We start from the raw sequence: 27,877 nt of genomic DNA, 5'->3' as shown, positions 1-27,877 counted from the left end.
GCTGTAGCCTAATAAATGGTTATATTCTGTTTTTACAAACCTTCACAGAGTGGTTGATTAACGCTCAGTGGGAGGTGGGGGAAAGCTTCTTGTGCAAACCATTTCCAAACGGACTGCAAGCCAGCTATCTCTAACTCTCACCACATCCAGGCACGCATGTGGAGAACAGGTATACACACACACACACACACACACACACACACACACACACACACACGGAACCCTGGAGTGCTTGGTGGCAGCGAAGTAATCTACCGGAAATATTAATTAGTTTTCTGAGGAGACCACCCAGGCAGGTCAGCAGGGATGACTCAGCAATCATTCCCCTCACGTGAGCTGGTATGAGTAGAAAGGCTATTGTGCCTTACAGTTTCTTTTTTTTGGGGGGGGTGACTTATTTTATTTTCATGTGTCATCATTTTTTAATTTTTATTATGGCTAGGGGCCTACAAACCTGGAAGTGTCCCAGGCCTCTCTGGACCTTTGAGAGGACCTGCTTATGTCAAACTCATTCAGGTGGTGGGCCAGATTTGATGCTGATGCATCTCTGAGGGCCACACATAGCCTTGCACCGCCTTCTGTCACCTCATGCCCACCTTGCTCTCTCCTCCTCATGCTGCCTTTTGACTTCCTCCTCCTCCTATCTCTCTCCCTCCCTCCCTCCCCTGCCCTGCCACTAAAATTAGCTGAATGCACCATTTTTACACCAGAATATGCATGGGGGAAAATTACATAATTTCCTGGAAATTCTGAATGTCACATCTCTTGTTGACCTACAAATATCAGATTTTTCATACACAATCTTGCCACTGAAATTAGCTGAATGCACTACTTTAAATATGTATGTATGTATGTATGTATTTATTTATTTATTTAATACATTTCTATACCGCCGCAAACCAAAGTCTTGGGGTGGTTGACAATAATAAAACAATACAAATAAACAAAACATTAAAATCAATTAAAACTCCAAAAAGCTGCCTAAAACGAAAACAATTTACAATATTTGAAATTACAAAAGCTAAAAGGCCTGGTTAAAAAGATGAGTCTTCAAAGATCTTTAAAAAAACCCTAGAGATGGGAAGAGTCTTATGTCAGCAGGAAGCACATTCCAAAGTCTCAGAGCGACAATTGAGTAGGCCCGTCCATGAGTGGCCACCAAACGACTTGAAGGTAGCCACAGATGGGCCTCCCCTGATGAACATAGTGGACGATGAGGATCGTGCAGAAGAAGTCGCTCTCTTAAATACTGTGGGCCTAAGCTGTTTAGGGCTTTATAGGTTATAACCAGCACTTTGTATTTTGCCCGGAAACCTATTCGCAGCCAGTGTAACTCCTGTAATATAGGAGTAATATGGTCTCTTCAAGATGACCCGGAGACCAACCTGGCTGCCGCGTTCTGTACTAATTGTAGTTTCCGGACTACATACAAAAGCAGCCCCACATAGAGCGCATTGCAGTAATCAAGTCTGGAGGTTACCAGCAAATGTACTACTGTTCTGAGGTCATGAATCTATGTAACTATATATGTATTTTTAGCAGAAATTCTGAACATAACTATAATATGTTTACTGTTACTGTTCCCAACACATTTTCAACACTCAATAATTAGATCAATAATTCCAAAGAAACATCATGTCCAAGAAAAGCAGAACCCCCTTTTCTGCCTCGCTTACCCACCACTCACCCTTCTTTCTTCCTCCTCCTTCTCTCCCTCTCCCTCTCTAACACTTCCTTCCTTTCTTTCTCCCCTCCTTTCTCCCTTGCCAAGAGAAAAAGCGCCCCATGCCATCCTCTGACTTTGTCTTCCTCCTCCACCATCTTTCTCTCCCTCTCCTAAAAGTGGGAGCAAGGAAGCAACCAACCCACAGCTTCTGCTTGGGCACATGGGGTCATTTTGTCATTTGGAAATTTATTACAAGGGGCAGTGAAAAGGAGATTAATGGTCCTAGGAAAATAACTTGGTGCGAGGAGTGATGATTGATGCCAACCAAACATAGAGGAGGCATGCAAGTCTGTGTACTCTAAATCAACCCATTGATTTGACCACGGATGCCAAAATCAGTGACCAGGAGAAGTTGAAACACATCAGGTCAATATTTTCCCAATTTAAAATGTCATTTTGTTAATTGAGTAGAACTATCTTCTTTCCTTTATATGTATTAGCAATTTACAAGTGTCTTGTTTACATATTTTGTATATTGTATATTGGATTTTTGTTTTTAAACCAGTTCTTCTGCCTTTATTTATTTGGTGATATTTTACTCTATTTTACCAATTTATAATGTTTTACATTATTGTTTGAATAACTCTTATTGCATACTTATGTAATTCATGTATTGGTTAGGGATGTGCACGAACCTGTTTGGAGGCCCTTTTATGGGCCTCCGAACCGGTTTGAACATTAGGCGTTTCAAAGGTAGAGGGGATAACTTTAAGGGTGGAGGAGGGAGCACTTATGCAGCAGTGCACCTCCCTGCTGGCACTCACTAAAAAATTGGTCAGGTGGGGCAGCAGTGCACCTCCCTGCTGCCCTGTCCTCTCTTTGGACCTGAAGTAGGCGGAAGTAGCCCATGCACATGCGCACCTTGGGCATGTGCATGCTCTCATCAAGCTTGCTTGCGTGCACATTGGGCACACGTTGTCAGTATCTGGCCATCTGGCAGGGAAGTTCACAGTACCAAACGGAGCTGCAGGAACAAGATACAGCTAGGAACAGTTCTTCTTTATCGGGCTTGGCTGCAAGCTGTCGACACAAAAGTTGACAAACGTTGCTTTCCAGCAGTGAATAGAAAGCTGGTGACGTAATTTATAGCACAAGCAGAGAGCTCCCAGCTGGCAGGAATTCAAGGCTTATCAGCCCTCTGCAAGAGGCGTTTACTCCTCCTGATAGTTTCTAGCTGTGTTCTTCATCTTGTAACATGCCTCTGTTGTGGAGTCAGTGGAGGTTGCTTGCATAGCTCCTCTTCTGATTGGTCCGTCACGGTTTCTGCTGTCTCAGGTTGTTGTGCCTGCTCTAAATCATCAGCCGGATCTGCCTCAGCCATTTCTTGGAAACTGACAGCCGAGCTCTGCCCCTCAGACACCCCTGCATCGGCTGAAAAGTTGACAGCTTCCCCTTTCTCCTCGCTGTCTGAGATCGAGGGCGTGACACACGTGTGATGTGCACAGGTGCCAAAGTGTGCACACACACACGGGCTACTTCCGCTTACTTCTGGTCTGAGGAGAGTATGGGGTGGGGTGGCAGGTAGGTCTTTTTTAGCAAGTGCCGGTGGTGGAAATGTGGTGGTGGTAGGAGGGGTAAGTGCACCCTCCTCCACCCTTAAAATTATCCCCAGCACCTTTGAACCGGCCTCTGCTGGTTCTGTGCACATCCCTAGTCCTGGTTTAGAGTGCTTCGTATTTTGTATTCAGCCGGGCTTATTCTGCTGTTGGTTCTGTGCCCAAAGGCTTGCTTCAGCTTTAACAGCACTCACTGGCTTATATACAGTGCAAGGCCCCACCAAGCCTGCTCTGGTTCCATGCATCCCCAGACCCTGTGGATGCTGCTATCAAGCTCGCAGAGGCTCCGTCAATATGAACAATTGCACTACTGCTGCAATTGCTCTGTCAGCAATACTAAGAACTGCACCATTGGTACAGCAATGAGTCTCCCATTATTCAATACAAACCATGAATCCACTCTCATTTGCTACCAGAGAATCCATACTCAGAACACCTCAGAAACAACAGAACTCGGTACCCCATGGTTAGAAACCCATGGGGGTGGCTGGCACCCTCTGTGCACTACACCGACACTTGATCTGGGCCATGCCAGCACCCCCCAAGTGGACTTATGGGGCTGCTGAAACCTCCATTGTTCCTTATGGAGAAAAACCTTAAAGACACAAAAACTTCTAAAATCACTTAAAAATCAGCCCTTTGCCCAATCCCTCTGCAATTTAGGTGGTAGCCTCCACCCATTAGGCACTACCACCCCACCCCACTCTTCCACCCCAGATCCCACTTTATGCCCCAAATCTGTTCCAAAGACACTAAAACTTCAACAATTTACCAAAAATCATCACTTTGCCCAATTCCTCTGCAATTTGGGTGGTAGCCTCCACCCATGAGGCACTACCACCCCACCCCACTCTTTTGGCCCTGGGACCCGAAATTCAAGTAGACGTCAGATCAGACTTTTTTGCATTGAAGTCAATGGGAGGCAAAAGGGCAGGAAATTCAAGTAGACGTCAGAACTCAAAATGGAGGAGGAAGAAGAAGCACTTTATCGGCCACAAAATGGAGGTCCAGAACTACAAATTATTTGGAGCCGAAACGGGGGTGATTAGTTTCGGCTCCAAAACATTTTGGGAGGGCAAGAGGGTGATTCATTTCGGCAACAAATCACCCGAAATGGGCAGTTTCAGGTACAGATCATTCTGTACCCAAAACATTTGACACATCCCTAGGTGGTGTGGCTCATAGTGAAGAAGACACTCTCTTAAATACCCAGGACCTAAGCCGTTTAGGGCTTATAACTAGCACGTTGTATTTTGCCCGGAAAACAATTGGTTGCTAGCGAAGCTCCATCAGCAAAGGAGTAATGTGGTCTCTCCGAGATGACCTAGAGACCAACCTGGCTGCCGCATTCTGAACCAATTGAAGTTTTCGGACTACGTACAAAGGCATCCCCACATAGAACGCATTACAAAAATTTTAGTTTATCTGGTCCTTCTTTTAATTGGAAGATAGTTTTAAAGTCATCCATTGGCTCATCCTTCTAATTCTGTGATTTTCCACCTCTTGTGGTCTTATTGCTTTTTTATTTCATCCCCTGCCTTGAAGTGTCCGCAAGAGATAGGGTATACATGCCTACAATAAATAAAAAATGGATTGACAAGTGTGCAATTGTTCATTGGTGCAGAATACAAGAGGACAGAGGAGGATTCTTGGCTGGAAAGTCAGTTACATTATGTGTGTGTTTACAATATTGTAAAATGTTCTGTTGTAAAACAATATTGTAAATATGTTTTTTATCTTTAAGCTGAAGAGAGGGAAAGAAAGAGGCAGGATAACCCAAAGGGAAGTTAAGGAAATATTTATAATATTGAAAGCAGATCTGAGGCATAGCGGACAGCAGTATAAATGGTTGCAAAGAAACCCATAATAGCTGAACAAGAAGAAACAAATAAAAGCAAAACAAAATAAGGGTGCCAGGGAGTATATTTTTATTATGAAGACAGAAGGATAACATAAGATGTTCTGTCTGGTAAACAACAGCTATGGAGGGATGGGGGATACCAACATAAAAATGATGTTGCAACCTGTGTTATGAATTTTTTAAAACCCAGTTGCTGCAAGAACCACTTGCTCACAGCCTAAAGCACATCTGGCCCATTAAAACACAGAACCTGCCCTTTTAAATGCAGGCTATGCATTTGTAACTTTGAAGTGACATGGATGTGGGGGTGCAGCCCATCACCTGAGATAAGCTTCCTGCTGTATGTCCACGTCCTCTTTAATTTGTGCTGCCTGGCTGAGTTGAGGAGTCGTTAGACGGTTTGCCTTTGACTAGCTGAGTACATATGGTGCAGAAGAACCATCTAAATCACAAGGTGGGTGGTAAAAGCTTTTCCAAACATGTTTTTTTGGCAAAGGCACTCATGTATTTTTAATGTCGTTTTCCTTCTTTCCCATAAGACTGTAATGGAGCAAAGTATGAAACATATTGCTATTGTTAAAAAGGAAAGGAGAGGCAGAATCTTCTACAGCAACTTTCAGGGGCTACTCCTGACAGCAACCGCTCTGGCTTGATCCCAGGTAGTGGATGACATCTGAAAATGGCAGCCACTAACTGATGTGGGTCAGGTGACCAGATAGCTAGAGAGATGTATAGAGTGGTGGCTCCAAGTATGGGTCAGGAAGCTTCTTGTTCAACTCTCAGCTTGGCTACAAACTCCCTAGGCAAACTTAGACAAGTCACTCTCAACGCTCTGCATTGAAACACAGGAACAGTGATGTTGGCCTACTTCACAAGGTTGTTGTAGGGGCCATTGAGAAATATGTTGCATGCTCTGAACACTCAAAATGCATCGGTTGACATACTGGGAATGCAATTTTCATACAGAGCATAAGTGCGCTCTTGTGCAAGTGCACAAATTGTGCAGTGTTGCATGACAACGTGGCCATTGGAAAGAATGATCACATTGTTGCACAACTGTATTTGTGCAATTTTTGCACTGGCACAAGAACACACTTGAGCAACTGTGTGGATTTTATGTTGCAATGCCCACGTAACATTGTGCAGTATGTCAGCCACTATATAAATAGCATAATTATTGCACTGTAAACTATCAAGAGCTATGCAGTAACCATTGATGTGTGAAAATAAATGAAGGCTTGTCTGCTGTTTCAACCCTAGGTACATGAAGCAGAAGCAAGGGTTGTATGGGACACAGACCATCCACGGACAGCAGGGCGGTATAATGCAGAGAGGGGAAACCTGCAGGTTTGTGGGATCTACTTTGTTCCCAAAGTCTGTCAAACAAAGCCAGGACTGCTGTGAGGACATTTCAACAAAAATGCTCTCAAAGTGGTTTACATAGCAACAAAAATACGAAGATGGTTTACATAGCAGCGAGAATAAGAAGACGGCTCCCTGTCCAGCTCTTTGAAGAGAGTGCAGGATATTTATTTATTAACATTTATGCCCCACTCTTCTTTCATAGAGCAGAAAAAGGCTCCTGTAAGCTTCCGAGGTGGTCTCCCATCCAGGGAACATACAGGGCCATCTTCTAACACAAGTTGCAGCGGTAGCAGGGCAACAACATCAATCTTTTTTCGTAAGGCTTTTAAAAGCTTGTTTGAATAGTGAAACCAGGCCTGTTTTTTTTACTGCTGCTTTCAGACATTTGTATTTTGTTAATTTTCTATATACTGTTTGATTATACCTTATACTACTGATTTTCCATTAGGCACTTTGTGCATCCTTTTAGCACAGAAAGGCAGATGAATAATACTGATAATACTACTAATACTAATACTAATACTAATACTAATACTAAGCCTGCAGACCACTCTCTGGATTTGAATACGATAAATAATAAATTCATAAAATCAAATAATATTGGTTCATATCCCAACCAGCACTCCCTCTAACAGGGAATTCCAGATGTTGTTGACTACAACTCCCAATATCCCCAGCTTGTGATGGCCTTTGGCTGGGAATTATGGGAGTTGTAGTCAACCCCATCTGAAATTCCCTGTTAGAGGGAACACTGATCCCAACTACTACTGCTGTGAATGGAAGAAGTCCCATTCCTGCAAAAAGGGAGGGCAGATTTTTGCTGATCCCTTCTTCCCTCTGTAGCTCCCCAAGCATGGGGGGCGGTGCTGGAGGAGTAGATTTCCAGGAGGCAGCAGAAAGGAGGAGGAATTTGACAAAAATTGTCACTCCTTTTCCATTTGCAAGAGTCCGAGCCGGGGTCGAACCCCATGTCATAGCAGATTATTGTAAAATAATGAATAATAAAAAATATACTAGCTGACCCCACACAGAGCATCTGTGCAGTTGTGCACTGAGCCTGTGGCATCCCCCGGCAGCACTCTTGCTTGCTCTCCCTCCCACAGCTCACTCGCTCTCCCCCCCAACAGCTCGCTTGCTTGCTCTCCCCCCACAGCTGGCTCACTCACTCTCCCCCCCACAGCTCACTCGCTCACTCTCCCCCCCCCCACAGCTCACTCACTCACTCTCCCCCCCACACAGCTCGCTTGCTCACTCTCCCCCCCACAGCTCTCTCTCTCCCCCCCGAAGCTATCTTCCCCCGCAGCTCTCCCCACTGGGCGGGCCAGAGCCAAGCCATCCTGCTGCCACCTCCCACCTCCTCCTCCCAGCTGGTAGGGCTTTGCCCGCTGTCTGCCCACCTCCTCACTGCCGCCATTATTTCTCCCCGCCACCGCCATCTCTTCCTGGCCGGCGGAGCTTTGCCCGCCGTCCACCCACCTCTTCTGGCCAGAGGAACTTCGCCTGCCCACCTCTGCATCCTGACCGCCACCATTAATTCTCTCCGCTTCAGTTCTGGAACTCTTGCAAGCTCTAGAGCATCTGCACGTTAGTACTTGATTTCTCCCCTCACCTCAGAGATCTCCCCGCCCTTACCTGAGCTGCACTTCTGCTCCTCCTCCATCTTGTTGCTTCCATCCCCCTCACCCTTCTTGGTCAGCATTGCTGCCACCTATTGGCCAAGCTGAAACCCCCTATCCCCAGAGACCTCCCCACCCTCACATGAACCCTGCTCCTCCCTCCATGAGCAGCAGCAATGGTTGACCGGGCCGTTCCTTGCTGCTGCCACCACCATGGCTGCTTGTTCCCCTCAGGCCGCTGACAGGCCCGGGCCCATCCCTTGCCTGCCTGCCTCCCTCTGACAATGGCCTCGGTAGCCCCAAACAACAGCAGTGGTTGACTGGGCCCTTCCTTGCTGCTAGTGCTGCCATGGCCACTCAGTCCCCTCAGGCTGGTGACAGGCTCAGGCCCGTCCCTTGCCCTTCCTTCTGTCTCTCTTCCCCCTCCCTTCTTTTTCTCTTTCTCTCTCCTCCATTCACTCTTCCCCACACTTTCTTCCCCATCCCTTCATATTTTCTCTCTCCCTCCCTCCTTCCCTCCCTGAGTTAAGATTTTATTCATCTTGCTTCCTCATTTAATTTATACGACAGCATCTTCCTTCTCCTGAAGGGGCTCTTTACTCCCTCGCGACCCATCTTTTTGCAGACCCCTGCCTGCAATCCTTTTATATATATAGATTCCTCTCCTCTACAATCAAGAACATCTTCCGGCCAGTAACAGTTGCATTCCAATTGACCTTAACCATCACAGGCTCTTCCTCCTTATCTGCATAGGGAATCCCCACTGCCCATTCACCACAGTGCCACAGGCTCCTTCTCCCTATCTGCATATGGAATCCCCACGGCCCAATCACCATGGTGCTTCTGCTCTCACAGGCTCCTTCTCCCTATCTGCATATGGACTCCCCACTGCCCAATCAGGTGCTTCTGCCTGCAAACTCTGTCAGCCAATCACCTCCTTTCTACCACGTCCCCACGCATGGCCCGTCTTGGAGAATTAATAATATAGATAGATAGATACCCCAGAAGGCACGAACAGGGCAACAGCGGAGAGTGGCTTTCACATCAGGAAAATCCCGCCACATGGAAGCACAGTGGCTTCTACATGGCAGCCATATCATAAAGATCAGTTCTTAGTGGCTAAGGCCTTGTTAATATGTCACACTGATAAGTCAGAGAGCCAGTATAGGGCTGAATTTTAATTTACCAGCTGCATAATTGTCTAGGAACCAGAGCAAAGCTAATTGAATGAAACCAACTGTTAAAATCTAATATAAATGTATTAAGCAAGAACATATTAGAAGTCACCAATGCGAGAACCAGTTGTGTGTGCTGAGCTACCAGGACCACCTAGGGAGGGGGGCCCATCAGGGATACACTGCTTACAGAAGTGTTTTGAGCACTGCTGCCACTGGTGCCACTCACAGAGGTGCAGAATTTTTTGATGAAAAGAAGATACTGCTGCTGCTACCACTTGCAATAAAAGCTGCCCACTCTCGTGTGAAAACGTTTGCAAAGTTCATGCCCCACCATTTGCCTCTGTCTGTTCTTGCCCCTCGAATCCCCATAAAGCCACATATGTTGCCAAAATTACATTTAGATTAACTGTAGTTTTTACAAGCCAGCTCTGTGTTACAAACAGTGTCCGGAGGGCAGGGGGAACAACCCAAATACATTTAGAATATGTCTAAGGTTACACGAGTCAATTAAAAGAAAGGAAGTGGGTTTCTCCCCCTTTAAAACTCTGATACATCCAACTACTTTGGCAGTGTTGCAAAGGTAGTTGCAATTGCCACGCTGTGTATCACAGTCATTTTAATGTACTTGTTTTCAGTCAAGGTTCTTACCTGCCTCCTTGGTCCTAATGACTCTAGATGGCGCACTTGGATCTCCAGTTCCAATTTTGTTAGTTGCTACAACTCTGAATTCATATTCCACCCACGGGTTCAGTTCGACAGCCATGGCAGACTCCATGTCACCACTGATGTTTTCTGGAACTGTGAAGAGTGTGGAAATAGAGAAACTCATTAAAACTGCACACCCCACAGCAATTTCCTCCAAAGTTGGTAAACTGAAGTCAAGGAAACCAATTATGGACCCAGCAGGACATGTAGTGGCAGAGTTGGGAGCAGTATGGCCAGCAAAAATCCAGTTGGCACAAGCTGAATTTAGCCAACTAGCCAACTTTGTGGCCGTCTGCTGTAGACATGAAATGGGTCTGGTTTGGAGTTAAGGCTGGAGCTATGTAGGAGTGAAGAGAAGCAATGGTGGGCTAGAATGGGAGGTGCAGATTGCTAGGAACAGTGGATTGGGAGTAGGAGCAGGAGCAGGAAAAGCCAAGAATTGGGAGCTGGCTCTAGAGTAGCTTTTGGCAATAGCCTGGCTGAAAATACAGGGTTTATATAGGAGCCTGGAGCCCTGACATTTCTCACAAGCAAGTACCTGAGCTGGCCTCTTCCTCCTCCCAAGTAAGCCCATTGGGAGGGAGACCCACAGCAGCAAGGTAGGCACTTTGCCATTGGTAATGGTGTTTGGACCTGGCGCATTGTCACCTCTGCTCCATGTTCTAGGTGCAAAGGAGCAAGTTCTGGGGATGGGATTCTGCTGGTCAGGGCACTAGATCTCTTGTGTTTCCAAGTTGCTCCAAATGAGCTTCTGCAGGAGAAGTGAACTCTGATGATTCAGAGGCTATGGGTCTGAGGGGGAACCTTGGTGTTCGGGTTCCTAGCTGGTGTTTGCTCCTCCTCCTTCTTACCAAAGAAGTCTCACTGGGGTCCGTGCATGGCTTGGCTCAGACACCTGTTTCATGATTTGTAGCCCCAGCCAGGCAATGAAAATATTAACATATACGGCATTTCATTTTTCAGTAGCAATTAAAGTGTGCCGTCGAGTTGGTGCCAACTTCTGGTGACCACAGAGCCCTGTGGTAGTCTTTGGTAAAATACAGGAGGGGTTTACCATTGCCATCTCCTGCGCAGTATGAGATGATGGCTTTCAGCATCTTCCTATATCACTGCTGCCCGATATGGGTGTTTTCCATAGTCTGGAAAACATACCATCAGGATTCGAACTGGCAAACTCTGGCTTACTAGTCAAGTCATTTCCCCACTTTACCACATTAGGCACTGGATAACTCGTCCTTTCAATTTCAATGGAACTAAGCTGAGTAATTTTCTTCCTCAGATCAGCCAACATTTTAAAGTGCCCTTTGGATGTACTGAGCCAATGTGTTTCAGAGAGTACTGTCTGTCACCCCATTAAAGACATTCATGTTTTGATCCATTTGTTAATTAAATTTGCATACATTTACACCTAAGAAAAGACAGCAGTTCTAAAGGGGGGAAAACTTACTTTCTTTGGGCAGCTCCATATGATTTCTAGCAAGTCCCAAAGTTGGGGAAATCTTGGTACAATATTGGGAAATGTGAGTACATGCCCCTGACATGCATGTGAACCTGTCTAACTCTGGTTTCCATGCCATCCATGCAATGTTCTACTAACTTTCTCCACCCACTGGGAACCAGGATATGAAGTTGTATGGGTGAAGTCTGTGGAAAGTCAGGCGTACAGTGCATGTGTAGTATGATTTCCCCCCCCTTAAGAGTGAGATTTTAATTTGTGCAACTGGGCATGCTCAAACGCAGTGGAGCATGCTCAGCATGAGCAAATGAAGCCACTTCATTTTTTTCTGCCCTCAACTCTCATATGATTTTCTTAACTTCTTCAAATCGGGAAGAAAATAAAGCTAAATTTTGCAGAGAAGCATCAGAATTTGTTGCCTGTGTTATTTTGAACCCAAATGACTCTTTAAAAAGAGGGAAAGACTACAAATGGTGTTTATTAAAGCAGATTTGAAGTGCTGTGAAATGCCTGGAGAGCTGGCAAGAATACACCTGAACTAGACTTGGGCGGAGTCCCACAATACACCTGCCAGGAAGGCACACTTGTTGTTCCCAACATTCTATCAACATTTCCCCAGCTTCTGGACTTGCCATTAGTCATGTGAAACCACCCTGTGTATTGAGGTGAAGTATTCATGTGTTACAACACAAAACATTTTAGATGAGGTATTCCCCCATTTCTTCTCGTGTAGGAAGAATGCCTCTTCTAAGATGGCATTTGCTCCCTCCAGTTTTTATAGGTACTTGAACTAAAAATGATTCTAAAATGTAAAATATCTGCTGACCAATTAATATGGGGCACCCTTTTAGTTGAGCCACATGTTTTTAAATGAGTCATCTATTCTCAGGGTTGCAGCCCAGTTTTAAGTCTGGCAGTTCTCACCTGTTTTCACAGTCTGCCAACCAAGCGAAAACGGACTTCTTGCTTGCAGGTTGTAGGAGGTGATGGGGCTGTGATTGTCTGCCCCAGGAGTCCATGAAAGAGTTGCTGTCATCTCTGTGATCTCCTCTACAATCACCACCCCAGGAGGTCCAGGTGGACCTAAAAGAAAAGGCACTCAGTACACTACTTTTACATACAGTACCTATCACTGTGCATACAGGATAACCACCTTGTACTCTGGGTTGATTAATCCAGATAAAAACTGACATTCTCCAACTTCATAGTCACCATTACATCCTATATCCCATACATATTCCAGCAGGGTACAGATCAATGAGAAGACCATAATGCTTGAGTGCCTGCATGTTTGAATGACCTCTTAGGGAATAACCATTTGGTCTGAGAATGAATAAAATGCCAGCCCATAACATCTGGGATCATAATAGTTTTATTTCTCAGCAACAAACTTTGCTCAGATCACTTATAGAAACAATAGCCGCATTTGCACATAACACAAAACTGGAGGTCCCTTCACCTCTGGTTTTGTAAGCTAAGGTTACAAAAATAGATGAGCGGTTTCCCTCCCCAGAGTTCAATTTGTACCTACAGTTATCTTTAGGTTTTGCTGCCTTCAACTCTGGTTTGGCAGTGCCAGAGGTGTATCCTAATGTAGGCACTGCAGTTTCCCCCTTAAGCAACCAGAGTTGAAGGAGGAACCTCTTTCCTCGCTCCAGCTGCTATTGGCTGCCAGGGCTGTCCATTGAAGCCCTGGCAGCCAGCTCCCACGCTGCTCTGCACTCTTGCTGACTGCAGAAAGGCAGTTCTCCTGAACATCTGAATTTGGATGGGAGAGCGGCGGGAGTGGGCACAGAACCGCAGGTCCACTGAACCCACTTTTCCATGTTATAGCCAAAGGTGGCCAGTGAGTGAAAAGTGTTAGCTTATTAGGCATATTGATTTGCTATACTGTTCCACAAACACATTGCTAATTGGTTCTTAGTTCACTGGTTTTTAGTTTTTTGCTCATTGGCTTTTAGAAAGGAACAGATCTCCTGATGATCATTATACTGAAGAGTTGGCGTACCATGGCGGGTGGCTAATGAACTGGGCTACAAATCAGGAAGTTCCTGCTTCAAAGCTGACCTTCCATTAATTCTGGGGTTCCCCAATGTTGCTGTCCTACATCTCCCATCATCCCCAGCTACAAGGGGTTGTGGAGTGAAGGCAACTCCAATGGGAGTTGTACTCCAGAAACATCTGGGGACTCTAACAGTGTTCCCTCTAATTTTTTTCATCTATGTGTGGAATGAGTTTTGTTCTGGGTGGCAGTAACAAGGGTACTGTGCATTCAGTGTGGGATTTTCTTGATTCAACGTGTGTGGGAACTAAAATTAACTGAGCAGACATAAAAAAAAACCTTGTGTGAGCATGCACATGTGCACGACTTAGAGGAAATATTGGACCCAAGGTTTGGGACCTCTGCATTAACTGACCAGCTCGCCTTTGGTAAGTCAGTCTCTCATCTGCATATGGGGATAATTAGACTGGTCTGCCTTACAGAGTTGATGTAAGGGTTGCTGAGATAAAGTATACATGCTGAACATTTGACAGCACTGTGCAAATTCTAAGTATCATTTTGAAGAGGGTAGGTAGTTAATATGCACAGCAATATGAGAGCCAGTGTGGTGTAGTGATTAGATTAGGAACAGGGAGAATTTGAGTTACATGGTCCAAGTCAGCTATGAAGGTGGCCTTGGGCCAGTCATTCTTTCTAAGCCTAACCTACCTCACAAGGTTGCTGTGAGGATGAACTGCAGGGTGGGGAAGAGAAAAGAGACATATATGCTGCCCTGAGCTTCCCTAGAGGATGAGTTTCTTTACATTTATTATAAGTGTAATAACTAAATATGGACATAAACATGATGAGAAAGTGGGATCTCAGAAGCTGACATCCAGACTAGTGTTGTGTGAGGAGAGCTGGTCTTGTGTTAGCAAGCATTACTTGTCCCCTTAGCTAAGCAGGGTCCACCTTGGTTGCATATGAAAGGGAGACTAGAAGTGTGAGCACTGTAAGATATTCCACTCAGGGGATGGAGCTGCTCTGGGAAGAGCAGAAGGTTTCAAGTTCCCTCCCTGGCTTCTCCAAGATAGGGCTGAGAGAGATTCCTGCCTGCAACCTTAGAGAAGCCGCTGCCAGTCTGTGAAGACAATACTGAGCTAGATTGACCAATGCTCTGACTCAGTATATGGTAGCTTCCTATTTTCCTAGTGCAATGAGAGACGTTGCACACACACACAGGTTTGTGGAACTACATGAAGTTATGGTGCTCTGCAATGTTGTAGAAATGCGGGAGACCTTATCTGAGACACATATGAGCTTGTACAACACATTGTGCATTGTGCTTTGCAATGCATCAGTACCTTGCGCTGTAGCAAAAACTAGCACAACACTAGCATGGATATAGGCCGGTATCTGGGATAAGTTCACATGTGCAGATAATGTGGAGCATGTGTAGGCTGCTGTCAGGTTCATGGCTGGGCAGCATGCAGAGGCACACCTAGGTAATTCTGGCAACCAGACTGCCCCCACTGTGAGCCACCCCACCACAAGCCTCCCCAAAACCTACTTTTGGGGCCCCTGCCGCTGAATCTCCATTTCTTTTTTAATTTCAGCCGTTGCGCAGCCTAGGGGTGGATGCCGGGGAGTGAGCAGAGTAGTCCTCCTCCCCTGGAGTGAGCGCTGGGCCTATCCGTTTGTCCCAATGGATCTTGCTAACTGTGAGGTGCAACTGCGCAGTTGAGAGATATTGTCGCAAGCCCGTGATGTCATGGGCTTGTGACAATCTTGCTCAACTGCACAGGCACACCTTGCAGTTAGCAAGAGCCAGGGGACCAAATGGACAGGCCCAGTGCTTGCTCTGGCTGCCGCTGCCGGTGGGGAGGACTGCTCAGCTGCATGGCAGCTGAATTTTTTAAAAATGGCGGTTTGGTGCGGTCGGCTGGGCACAGGGTGGCTGCAGGAGCCCCGGCCATTGTGAGGCCACCCAGACCTTGAAGGCCATGGACCAGGGCCCCAAAGTCTGTGGGTTAGACCTAGGGGTTAGTTAGCATGCCTGGAGATGTTCAATTCATGTGATCTGGCACTTCTGCCTGGAGGTTCTCTGTGATGGCTTGTGAGAAGTGCACTTGCAGTAGTCCTAAAACTGTTGCTGTAATCACACATAAATCATGGTGGAAGCATAGATTGCTCCCTCCCCATAGGTGGCAGCTTCTCACAAGTCTGTCAACAGCTTCCAGGAGCTGTTGCTGCTGCATGTGTGGACCAATCCTCAGGACAGAGACTGCTACAGAATCATGTGGACAGCATGTGGAATTAGATCCTCTGGACAGGGCTAGCTCGCCAATACAATGTGGTAATTCAATACAATGTGTGTCCAATCCACTCTATCGAGCTCAGTATTGTCTTCACAGGCTGGCAGTGGCTTCTCCAAGGTTGCAGGCAGGAATATCTCTCAGGTCTATCTTGGACTGGACAAAGTGGAGGTAGAAGTGGTGCCCCAGATACTGCCACATGGCATCTCCCTTAACCCTGCTGTCCTGCTGCTGTTGATTTGCCCTCTGCCTTTTGAAAGGGCAGCAGATGGAGGGATGGAGAAATAAGAAGTGCGAGTCCACACTTCCTGTTGTTCAGTTCCTTGACTCCTGCCTGTTCAAAAGGCAAGGAGGACAGGGAGACAGTGACCAAGGTATGGCATCGATGCTGACCCTAACTGGCTGCTGCCACACTTTATCTATTACATTTATATACTACCCCATCCAGCTTGTCTGGTGGCGACCCATGACTGGGCTTTCTCTGTGGCTGCCCGAGGGCTTTGGAATAGGCTCCCTGCTGAAATAAGAGCATCTCCTTCTCTGTTTGTTTTCAGAAAGACCCTCAAGACTCTCCTATTCTCACAAGATTTTAATTAGAATTTTAATAATTTGTTTTATATTGTTTTTATTGTGTTTTAACTTGTGATTTTTAATATTAAAATCTGTACATTGCCTAGAGATTTACATATTGGGGATAGATAGATAGATAGATAGATAGATAGATAGATAGATAGATAGATAGATAGATAGATAGATAGATGGTTCTGGGCAGTGCTAAGATGGAAGGAAGGGATGTTAAGGGAGAAAATCTGGATGGAGAGAAGGGGTGGCGGTAAGGAACTGTGTGTTGAGGGAGATGAGGAGAGAGATCCAAGTTGTGGGGCAGCCACGGGGGAGGAGAAGACTGTTCTCCTCCCCCATGACTGGGGGAAGTGACTGTGACCCCTGTGACTGGGGGAAGAACATTCCTCCATGGCACACAAAGCATGCCGTGAACATGGGGATGGAATGGTAGCTCACCAAGTCTCCTCAGGCACTGGACTGGGCCTGCCTCTGGGCATGTCTCCATATGTTCTGTTTTAATTGGCTATTAGTGAACATCCAGAATTGGCCTCTAGATACATCCAGGGTAACTGACTGATTATTCAAAGGAACTCCTACTCCATTGCAATCCCAATCAAGTAATATTATCTGTGTTCGACTTCTTTACCCCAGCCTGTGATTTTGGTTCTCCTAAACACTGGACATTGGTAGAGAATATTTCTAAACACATTGTTATAGTAGCACCAACAAACTTAGGCCTGCTTCAACTTTTCAGAGGTTCTATTGGGTAGAGACCCCATGATAAGTCCCTGAAATACTGTATTTTGCAGCCAGAGCTATTCTGTATTTCTGACATTTTCTTAAGTACATTTGCAATTTTGACAGTCTTGTCTTATGTTTCTGGAGCTGTGTTTCACCCACATTGTCTGTACGAGTGCAAAAGAAACATTTTCTTTCAGCCCTGAGCGTTCTGAAAGTGGATTGAATAAGGCAAAAAGATCCAACAGCAATCTTCCACCTCAGTAATGATAAATCTATGATTGTCAGCCAGGACCTAAAATGCTATGCAGACGTCAATCAGTGAGTGTGTGTGGGGAAAATAACCTCAGTAAATTTTATGCTCAGTGGTAATTATTTCTAGCATTAGCCAAATGCTGAATCCAAAGAAGCTCTCTCCATTTTCCCAGTGCTGTGATATTTTTCAGGATCCCCAAGAATATATATATATATTATTTGAGACAAGCCAATTTAGGGGAAAATGCATTGTCTGCTCAACTGTGCGTATTTAAACTTGGCACAGACACACACAATGCCTGGATAGAATTGTAGTCACTTTCAGAGAGCAAGATGAACTAAATCGTATAGTTATAGAATAAGTAGAACTATAGTATTGAGTCCTTGCTGAAAAATAGTCTGAAAACATAAAACTAGATCAATGATTCACATGCCAAATATTCTCAGGTATGACAATGGAACTAGATGTGGCATTGACTGAAAGCTTGCTTGTTGCCCAAAGCAACAAATTAACATGCATTTTTCACTGGCCGACTGGGATCCAGTGCTGTTGAGTGGAGGCAGGGAAAACATATGACACAATGACTGTAGCCCTATTCACACATTATGCTCAATACACATACAGTAGTATAGTTCCCATCTGTACTCTGCAGTTGGTGGGGCTGGATCCAGGTTCTCCTTTTAAATGAACACATATACATATGCGTGAACACAAAAATGTATACATGTGACAGAAATCTGTATACATGTACACTAGGGGTGTGCACGGAACTGGTTTGGCTGGTTCGGTTCTAATTCGGACCGAATTTGGGCCAAAAAGGTCCAGCTACCGAACCACGCTAAACTGGTTTGCAGGCCGATTCGGGGATATACTTGTAAAGGGGAAGCCAAACAAACAAGTCAACAGAGAAGGCACACAAGACCAAGCACACCAGGAGCAAGGAAACCTTTATATGGAGGCAAGGCCTGCCTCAGGCAGGAAACCTCTCATACTCTACCTGCTACAGGAGTGGGGCAAAGCTTGACCCCATGCTGTGGGGCTTGCCCAGGGCCTAAAAGCCTTAAAACCTGCTACAGTGCAGCAAGCTGCCACAAGAGGCAGCAACATACAGAGCCTCAGATCAGGCACAACGTTAACGCAACAGCTCCCTTCTCCATCAGCCGCCCCTCATGCCACATGATTGCATAGGGTCCCTTGATCCTCAGGATCAGCCTTTTGGAAAGGAATGGGGCCTGCCGGGCAGAGGAGAGGGTAGGAAAGCCCTTTTTTCCTTTGTGATCTTTGTGCAGTCACAACTATGGAACTCTGTGCCTGCACAATATCTCACTTGGAACCTTCCAGAGCTTTGCCACACATCAATTTGGTGGAAATCCTGCCCCCAACACGATGGTATATTTGTAGCGTAGCCCTGCCCACTCTCCCACTACAGCAACCACTTCATGAAAAACCTTTCTCTTGGTGTTTTGGGAGTCTTCTCACTCTGCCAAGTGATTCTTTTTTCTTTTTATCCTGTTTTTATTCCTTGTTTTTAATTATCTTTATATTCTTTTGGCTTTTCTTTTTCCTCATGTTTCCCTTCTCCCTTGCTGCCACTGCCTTGGCTGCAGGTGCAGAATTTTGGCTGATAAAAAAGGTGAAGTAGGAGATTTATTTTAAACATGTTTCATTGAAAAATGCATTTTGTATGAATATTTAAAGTAAAAGTATAGTGTGCCGTTGAGTCGGTGTCGACTCCTGGCGACCACAGAGCCCTGTGGCTGTCTTTGGTAGGATACAGGAGAACACACAATACCTGGGCAGAATACACAAATTAATGAGATCAATTTAAATGCAGTACTGCTTTTCTACACCTCTCATTCATTTCTGTGGGATGTTTGCAGAAGAGGTTCCTGCTGGATTATGCCCCAAGACTCCATTCATTCATTTACTCAATAGGATAAGCTCTCCCAGCTTCCAGGTAGCCTTTTGATCTTTAAGCTCATTTGACATACAGTAAACCTCCAAGCTGCTCTGGCTAGCTTTCTGTGTAACACATATATTATTCCCTGTGCTGAAAGCTGGATTTTAATTTCAATGAATCCACTTTTCATCTTGGAGTGTAGGGGGCGGGGGGAGACACAAGTAAAAGAAACCCTGGCTGCTGTGAATATATTAAGGATTGTCTGGTGGAAATGACATTTTAAGGAAGGAAACTTTGTTGTCCTTCCAGCACATCATACCTATTAAACAATGGTAGATGGTCCCTAACCAGGTTTAATATTGGATAAGGAGGTCTATAGGATCGTGACACAGGATTCCACCTCCCTGCCTCCATGCTCCAAAATGAAAATTGTATTTTTAGATTGTGAGCCGTTTTGGGACAGGGAACCATCTTATTCCTTTTTCTATGTAAACCGCTCTGTAAACTTCTTTGTTGAAAAGCAGTATATAAATAGTAATAGTAATAATAATAAATTTATTACTAATAAAATATATCAGAAGCAGAGTCTCTTTATATACTCTCTGTAAGACCACATGACTGTAGGCAGGTCTGGGGGTGGGGCTAGCACAGGGCTGTCCCAGTCTCACAGGTTAGAGAAGTCTTATAAAGAGTATACAAAGGGACTCTACCGGTCAGGTGGGGGAACTTTCCCAATCTTGGTCAGACAAGCTCAAGGATTCAGTCAGCTGCTTCCTTGCTTCCAATACTTGGAAGCTTCCCTGAATACACTGATGTAGAGGAGATGTACCCCTGCTATCTGTGTAATATATAAAATATAAAATACAAAGTGCTAGTTATAACTTATAAAGCCCTTAACGGCTTAGGCCCTGGGTATCTAAGAGGGTGTCTTCTTCACTATGAGCCCCACCACCCATTGAGGTCATCTGAGGAGGTCCGTCTCCAGTTACTGCCAACTCGTTTGGTGGCTACACAGAGATGGGCCTTCTTGGTCGCTGCCTTGAGATTGTGAAATGCGCTCCCTGCTGAGATATGATCCTCCCCATCTCTGGCAATTTCCAAGCTTTCTCAGCTTCCTTTTTTTTTTTTTTAAGGTTTTAATCTCTGGTTTATTTTTAATTTTTTAAATTGTTTTATTTTTTTTGTATATGTTTTTAACTGGTTTTATGCTATTGTTAGCCACCCAGAGACGAACGTTTGGGGCAGTGTACAAATTAGATAGCTAGCTAGCTAGCTAACTAGAAAGATAGAAAGATAATAAATATACACCTCCCCAAAGGCACCTTTTACATTTAGCAACAGAAGAGCAACTGTCTCTATTCAATATAGCAATTCCCCACTGAGTGTTGCTTTTTACAGTGGTGTCACTTATACTTGGCAGGGGGAGAGCAACTGTCTCCATTCAGCACTGCATAGTGTTCCTCCCAGTAGTTGCTACCGGTGTCTCCCTTCTGTTTCTTTTCAGATTGTGAGCCCCTTTGGGATAGAGAACTATCTTCTTCTTCTTAGTCTTTTTCCATGTTAACTGCCATGGGAACATTTTCATTGACAAGTATTAATAATAATACTAATTATTAATACTAATACTAATAATAATCAATATTAAGTAGTATTAATAATACTAGTATTAATACTAATATACTCCCGTGAGATGTCCTTGTCAAGAGATAAACCACAGAGAAGAACCTCAGCATTCTGCGATACCAGATGAAATTCCAAATCATCTTTAAAGGTAACCCCACATAGACCACAGTGCAGCAGTCAACGGGAGTGTTTACTAGTGCATGGATGATGGAGACCAAAGTCCTGTCTGAGAGAACTGCTCACAGCTGTTGCTACCTGGGAGTCCAGCTGCAACACGTGATAAATATATGATATATGCCATTTTGAAGGTAGTGGATAAAGGGAAGGAGTCCAAGGGCACCTTATAAATTCATTTTAAAAAACACGTTCCAGACTCTTGAGACAAGACATCTTTCTGTAATGTGCCAGTGGGATTTCTCTTGAAGCAGCTGGTCTCTTATACTTAGTCTTTTTCTCTGCATCTTGGTATACTCTATAATCTCAGTCATAATAAATGTCACTGGACAGTTAAGCAAAGTACAATTTAATCCCCATATAGACTAAAAGATTACACCTGTCAGGACCTTGACAGTGAATTTGTTGGAAAAATATATAAACTACCATGCCATGTACTTCGAGAGAGTGAGCACAGCACAATATTGTAGTGATGGAACATTTAAGCAGAACAATCTGAAAGAGGTTGCAATCATTTGTTACAGATGCTCTAGGTGGTGGATAGAATGGCGACATAGTTCATAATGCAGTGGTCATGGAATGTGGTGGTCTGACTTATCAGTGCCAATTGTTAGCTGGGGTAATACTCCATGAGACAAGTTTCTAAAGCAAATAAAGGGAGTTTCTGTTTTAGACGGGAGATTTCTTTTGAGCAAACCTAATAAGCAACTATTCCATATTTTAGCTTGATGTGAAAGAAATGTGTACTGACTTAATAACTTCCAAAACAAAAAAGAGAAAGTCAAAGAAATTGCAAGTGTTATGCCCCACCCCCCATTTACAGTCCACATATATTCACCTATGTGTGATGGATAATTAGGACGGTTCTAGGTCAGAATTTGAGATAATAAAGAATAAGATCTAAAGATTCTGCATTATGTTTGTGACTATTTCTGGCTTCTGAAACAACAGCATGGCTTGCTCAGGAAATCTATCTGCCCAAGCTGATACTCAAAATTTGGTATTGATAAAATGTTCACAGTTCCCTAATCATTATTCACCCATTCACCAGTCAATGTGGGGCATCATCAGTTGTTGTTGGTGGGCTGAAACAGAATATGGCTGCATTTGTATGTAATGTGAAACCGCAGTTAAACGGGGCAGAGGTTGGAACTCGGTTATATCCAAATGCATGCAATCATAGTTTCAGGGCAAAAGCAACCAGCAGTTTGCCCCACCAGACTCCAATTTGAAACTTCAGTTTGTAATGAATTTCGCCATCATAACCTGAGGTTTTTCGGTGGCAGCGTTACATCCGAATGTGGACAACAGAACCTTAACCGTGGTTTCGTTCACTTTCAGGAACTGTAATCATAAAGATGGTGGCACAGACATGCTCAGGATCACACCCTCTCCATGCCTGCAGCATTTCTCGCTAGCTGCGTCTCCGAGCACTTGCCCCACCCCCGGTGGGTCTTGCAAAGGAGTTGTTTGGCAACAGGGATGCCATCACATCCCATCCTGTTAGCTTGTCAAACAGCAAAGTCACACAGGGGTATGCCCTCTTCCCACTCTTTCCCTTACTTCTCCATTCCTGGCAATCAGGAGAGAAAAGGGACAGGATGGCAAGACGAGCACTACATGCTTCGCTCTCCAAAAATGAAGCAACAAAGATGTATGTTCACAAGCACATGCACCCGAGGTGGTAACAGAAGCAGGGCAACTTCCTTAGAGTACTGGAATGGCAACAAATGGTAGTGCAGTGATACCCAGGATCTGGTTTAAAAGGCAGCCCCAAACAGGAATTATTGAATGTAAAGATCCATCACTGGTCCCAGTGTTTCCCCAGTCTCCCCACCCAGATATGCCTGGATACATGGAGCATCAAAATCTCCTTTGGGATCATCAAAGGCTTCCCTGGAGGAGGGGAGGTGTCCCTGTGCAAAAGTTCTATCATTAACCAGAGAGAAAAGGGGCCCCACACAAGCAGAGTCCCCCTTTTGGGGTCAGCTCAACTCATGAGTGTGCAGTCCAGTGAAAGATCAAAGGTTTCTGAGCCTTAGGTCCTCCCCAGAGAGTGCTAGTCTCATGAGCCCTCTCATAGGAACATACATAGGAACATAGGAAGCTGCCATATACTGAGTCAGACCATTGGTCCATCTTGCTCAGTGTTGTCTACACAGACTGGCAGCGACTTCGCCAAGGTTGCAGGCAGGAATCTTTCTTAGCCCTATCTTGGAGATGCCAGGGAAGGAACTTGGAACCTAGATGTTTTCCCCAGAGTGGCTCCATCCCCTAAGGGGAATATCTTATAGTGCTCATACTTCTAGTCTCAAATGCAACCAGGGAAGACTGTGCTTAGCTAAGGGGACAAGTCAAGCTTGCTACCACAAGACCAGCACTCTTGAGAGTGCTAGTCTCCTGCAAGCAAGCTGCCACAGGAGCAGGAGTATTGTTTGGTCTCCATGGACTGCTTTGCTGAGGTGAGCAATCACAAGAGCATCCTTGGTCACTGTGGTCTAGACCCCAGGATCCTTTGCACTTCCTCATATACATATCCCCTCCTAGGAAGTCATCATGTTCCCTTCCCTTTCCTGAGTAACAGGAAAATAGTGCCCTCCATCCCCCGCACCAGAAATTGTTCTTGTGCAAAGATAGTTTTGTTTTGGGGCTCCCATGAGGGCACCAGTGCAATCACTGTCAGAAAAAGCGTTGGCATTGCATGGCATTTAAAGAGATTTAAATGCTCTTTCCCTGCTGAGGGTGGTTGGACCATTCCGAAAAGGCATGATCGTGCTTGGCACGCCCCCTTGAAAATCATGGCCAATGGTTTCCACCCTGGAGATGTGCTGATGCCTTGCCCACAGTCTGGAGATGCGAACACTATGGAGCCTGCTGGGATGCAGCCTCGGTAGACCAGGAAGAGGGAGGAGCTCCTGCCCTGAAAATGGAGGTTTTTGGACTATGGTTGGACAAACATCTGCAATGCAATTTACTATTTGAAAAATTAATTGCGGGTTCGGCAACCTCCGATTTCAAATTATGTGTGAATGCGGCCAAAAAGAACAGGAAATAACACTATCTAGCAGATAACTTCAGCTGACTAACAGTGGTAGGTTACAGCTCCACCTGCTGGCTGGAGGCCTTTTCATGTTCCAGGTTCCACTATATTTGTTTAATTCTGCTCACATACCATTGTTTTTCCAGTAGCTAGACCTGCGTGGTATAGTGGTTAGAGTGCTGGACTAGGACCAGGAAGACCCGAGTTCAAATCCCCATTCAGCCATGAAACTAGCTGGGTGACTCTGGGCCAGTCACTTCTTTCTCAGCCTAACCTACTTCACAGGGTTGTTGTGAAGAGAAACTTAAGTATGTAGTACACCGCTCTGGGCTCCTTGGAGAAAGAGCGGGATATTAAAAATATGTGTGCGTGCGTATACTCAGTCCTGCTGACCAAGGCCTATCGATTCCAGCATTCTGTTTCCCACAATGGCCTGTCTCTGAAAATCTGACAGAGACAAAGGTATGCCTTCTCTCCTGCTACTCCCCTGCAATTTATCCAGAGGCCTCTTGCCTCTGAGACTGGAAGTAGCCTATTGCTATCAAGACTATTGATAGCCTTGTCCTCCATGAATTTGTCTAGGTCCCTTTTAAAGCCACCCTGGCTGGTGATCATCACCGTGTCCCATGGCAGAGAATTCATAGATTAATTATGTGCTGTGTGAAAAAGTGCTTCCTTTCGTCAGTTCTAATTTTCCTGGCAATGAGCTTCATGGGATGATAGCCCTCATATTTTGTACATTGCCTGGGCAATATACATACCAAACAGAATGCAACTATTGACTGGATGATGTGCAAACTAACTAGTTGACTATGGCCAACATTCTGTGTAGTGGAAGGAAGCATTAGGGACTTGCTGAGGCTGCTGTGCAAATTATTTCTCATTGATGTAGTGCTGCATGACTGTCCAGGATTCGTTTTAAGGCATGCCACCTAATGGCACAGAGGGGAAATGACTTGACTAGGAAGCCAGAGGTTGCCAGTTCAAATCCCCACTGGCATGTTTCTCAGACTGTGAGGAACACCTATATTGGGCAGTAGTGATATAGGAAGATGCTGAAAGGCACCATCTCATACTGCACGGGAGATGGCAATGGTAAACCCCTCCTGTATTCTACCAAAGAAAACCACAGGGCTCTGTGGTCACCAGGAATCGACACCGACTCGATGGCACACTTTACTTTACTTTAAACTGTTGGAGCTGCCTTTCAAGTTGTGCAGCAGCTTTGGGAGGTCCCTAATACCAATGTTGCACTGTGCAGAATGACAGCCATTGTCAATATATATTCCAGGCTCCACTATATTAACCAACAGCAATGGAGAATATTGACTGTTAACTGGGTTGTGCATAAAGCCCCCTGTTCACAGGGGTGTAGCCACCATTGTGTGAATGGGTTCAAAGAACCCAGGCGTCCAATGAAAAAAGGCCGCCGAGCCCCATGGCTTGGGCTTCATAGGAGCCCATAACGAACTCCCCCCTCCCACACCTGGCCTGCTGAGAGCCCGAGAGCCAGACTGCCCGATAGAATGTTTTTCCCTTTCTCTCCCTCCCGAGAGCCCGAGTGAGGGGAGAGCTTGCTCGGGTTCTCGGCAGCCCAGGCCACACCCCCTTTGCATGTGATGTCACAGGAGGTTTCAAATGTACTAAGCTGAGACATTGGTTGAGTCTTCTGAGAAGATTCTGCTGGTTAGTTTGTGGGTAGAGGATAGTTTACTGTTCCTGTGCTCATATCATGAATTTCTCAGGATGACATTCTGAGTGAAACGACAAATAAAAATACAGTGAGGCTTTTCTCACAACTTGCCTAGGCTGTCCCAAGTAGGTTTAGGCTGGTTGTGAGTAGCAGCAGGATCCTTGCGTATCCCTCCCCTCCCACCTAAATCCCTTAATAACCCTGGCTTTTAGCCGAGGTTAAGGGTGCTCTTGCGCTTGCAACCTTAACCTGGCTACCGGGAATTGTGTGATCCTCGGGATGCATGCAACTCAAGGAACTACATATTATATTTTTATGTTTACTAGTTTTTATTCTCTATTTGGTCTAATGACCATAAATAAAATTACAATTACAGAGATGGGCACATAGAGCACCTGTCAGAGGGGGGAAATCCCCAATGCAATGCACATGCCGCGTGTTGCACTGTGGGATGCCTGGAGGCCAGAACAAGTTCTGGCCCCAGATCCTTCTACCCTGCTCCGTGCTTCATGGAGCAGCACAGAGCAGGGCCGTCCATGTGGGTGCGCAGGAGGTGCACTGAAGCTAACCTGCTTGGTCATCTGGGAGTGGGGGAAGGTAAGTGAAAAGCTGCTTTCCCCCCATACCCTCCACACCTGCCCAGGCTGACCATGAGAATTGCCCCAATGAATATTTATATACCACTTTTTAACAAGAGTTCCCAAAGCGGGGTGTGTGTGTGTGTGTGTTTGTGTGTGTATCAGCCACTGGAGGGATGCTGTGCTGGGGATGATCTATCATTTTGACTTTTTGTTGGCATTATTTATTTATTTATTTATTTATTTATTTATAAACTGCCCCATCCAGAGGCTCTGGGAGGTATACAACAACTTTTAAAAGACATAAAAACACATAATTGAAAACATAGTGCTAAAAACAATATAAAAACCAATTGAAAGCATTTAAAACCAATTAAAATACTTTTAGAAAACAACAACACTTTACATTTTATTTTATTTTACAATAATAAAATGTTATTGTTGTGTTGTGATTTCATGCATTGCATGTTTTCAATGCTGTGTTGTGAGTTGCCCAGAGTTGCCCTCTGTTATGGGGTAGCTAACAAACAAAGTTTTATTTTATTATTAATTATTATTATTATTATCCCCCCCCCATTTTTATATTATCATTATAGACTCACATCAGGAGCACCAGAAGTGAAATAAGTAATTACTGGTTATACTGCAAACACTGGCCAAGGGAAAACAAAAATCTCACTCTACATTCATGCCAGCTGAAATACACAGGAAGCAGCTGAGTTGTTCATATAAATAAAAGCTGGCAGGCCTGAGTACTGATAGGAAAAGGCAAATTTGCTTCAGGACCAGATCCAAGAATTGGATTAATTATTTGCTGACAGGGAGCATGGCTTGATTGGCCTCCACAACTGAAACCTGACAGGCCGAGGAAAGCATCTTTTAACAACAGTGTCATAAACACCGGTACCCTCTGTGAATACTTTGGTGAGTGTGAAGATGTTCTGTTTTTTCAAAAAGCACAAAAATAATTTTGCACTAGGATTCAAAGAACAGCCAACACCGAGAACAGCAGAGCTGAAATAGAAAGTGACTCTTGAAAAAAATATGCCTCACTCTTTTGCAAGCTGTGAGGAAAAAATGGGCAAGGTGCATCAGCAAATTAGAATGGCTGGGGAGTTATTAGATGGTGGTACTATGGTTGCCAGTGTTTTCCCCACCCACCCCTGGAAGGGAACTTGTACCTTTTAGCAGCTGCAAGACAGAGAAGCAAACACTGACTGAAGGAAGATTTTCCTGGCATGGAGATGGAATGATAGGAAAAGTTGCCTCTCATATTATTTCTTGCCTGTCATGCAGCCATTAAAAATGAAGGGAGCCAAGAAGAAGGTAGCAAGGCAAGGGAAAGCATGCCATGCCAGCTGCGGCATGCCCCAATTTTGCTTCAAGCCTTGCTGTCATCATGTGATATGATTTCTTATCAGGTGTGCACAATATATGAAATGGAAGCAAGTGGGACTGTAGCTGGCATGATCTGATCTGATCTCCAGCTGAGGTACTCCCATGGCCAAATGTTTGCAAAAAGGGAGGGACCAAAGATGTGCGGAACTCGAAA

The 27,877-nt window shown here is 45.0% G+C and overlaps 1 protein-coding gene across 7 annotated transcripts in view; it reads right to left on the bottom strand.

Annotated features, from left to right (window-relative positions):
- The window catches only part of CNTN5 (contactin 5), a 1,193,410-nt gene that overhangs the window by 79,432 nt on the left and 1,086,101 nt on the right, over nucleotides 1–27,877 (bottom strand). For all 7 annotated transcript variants that reach the window (XM_053307214.1, XM_053307213.1, XM_053307217.1 and 4 more), the window contains 2 exons: nucleotides 12,388–12,546; nucleotides 9,951–10,100 (listed from right to left, as the gene is read on the bottom strand). In XM_053307214.1, the coding sequence (XP_053163189.1) occupies nucleotides 9,951–10,100; nucleotides 12,388–12,546 (309 nt within the window). The remainder of the gene's footprint in view (nucleotides 1–9,950; nucleotides 10,101–12,387; nucleotides 12,547–27,877) is intronic.

The sequence above is a fragment of the Hemicordylus capensis genome, chromosome 3 (assembly GCF_027244095.1).
Source record: "Hemicordylus capensis ecotype Gifberg chromosome 3, rHemCap1.1.pri, whole genome shotgun sequence".
In the NCBI taxonomy this organism is placed as follows: domain Eukaryota; kingdom Metazoa; phylum Chordata; class Lepidosauria; order Squamata; family Cordylidae; genus Hemicordylus; species Hemicordylus capensis.
Note: the sequence above shows the minus strand (reverse complement) of the source record. Positions and strands in the feature narration are given on the sequence as shown.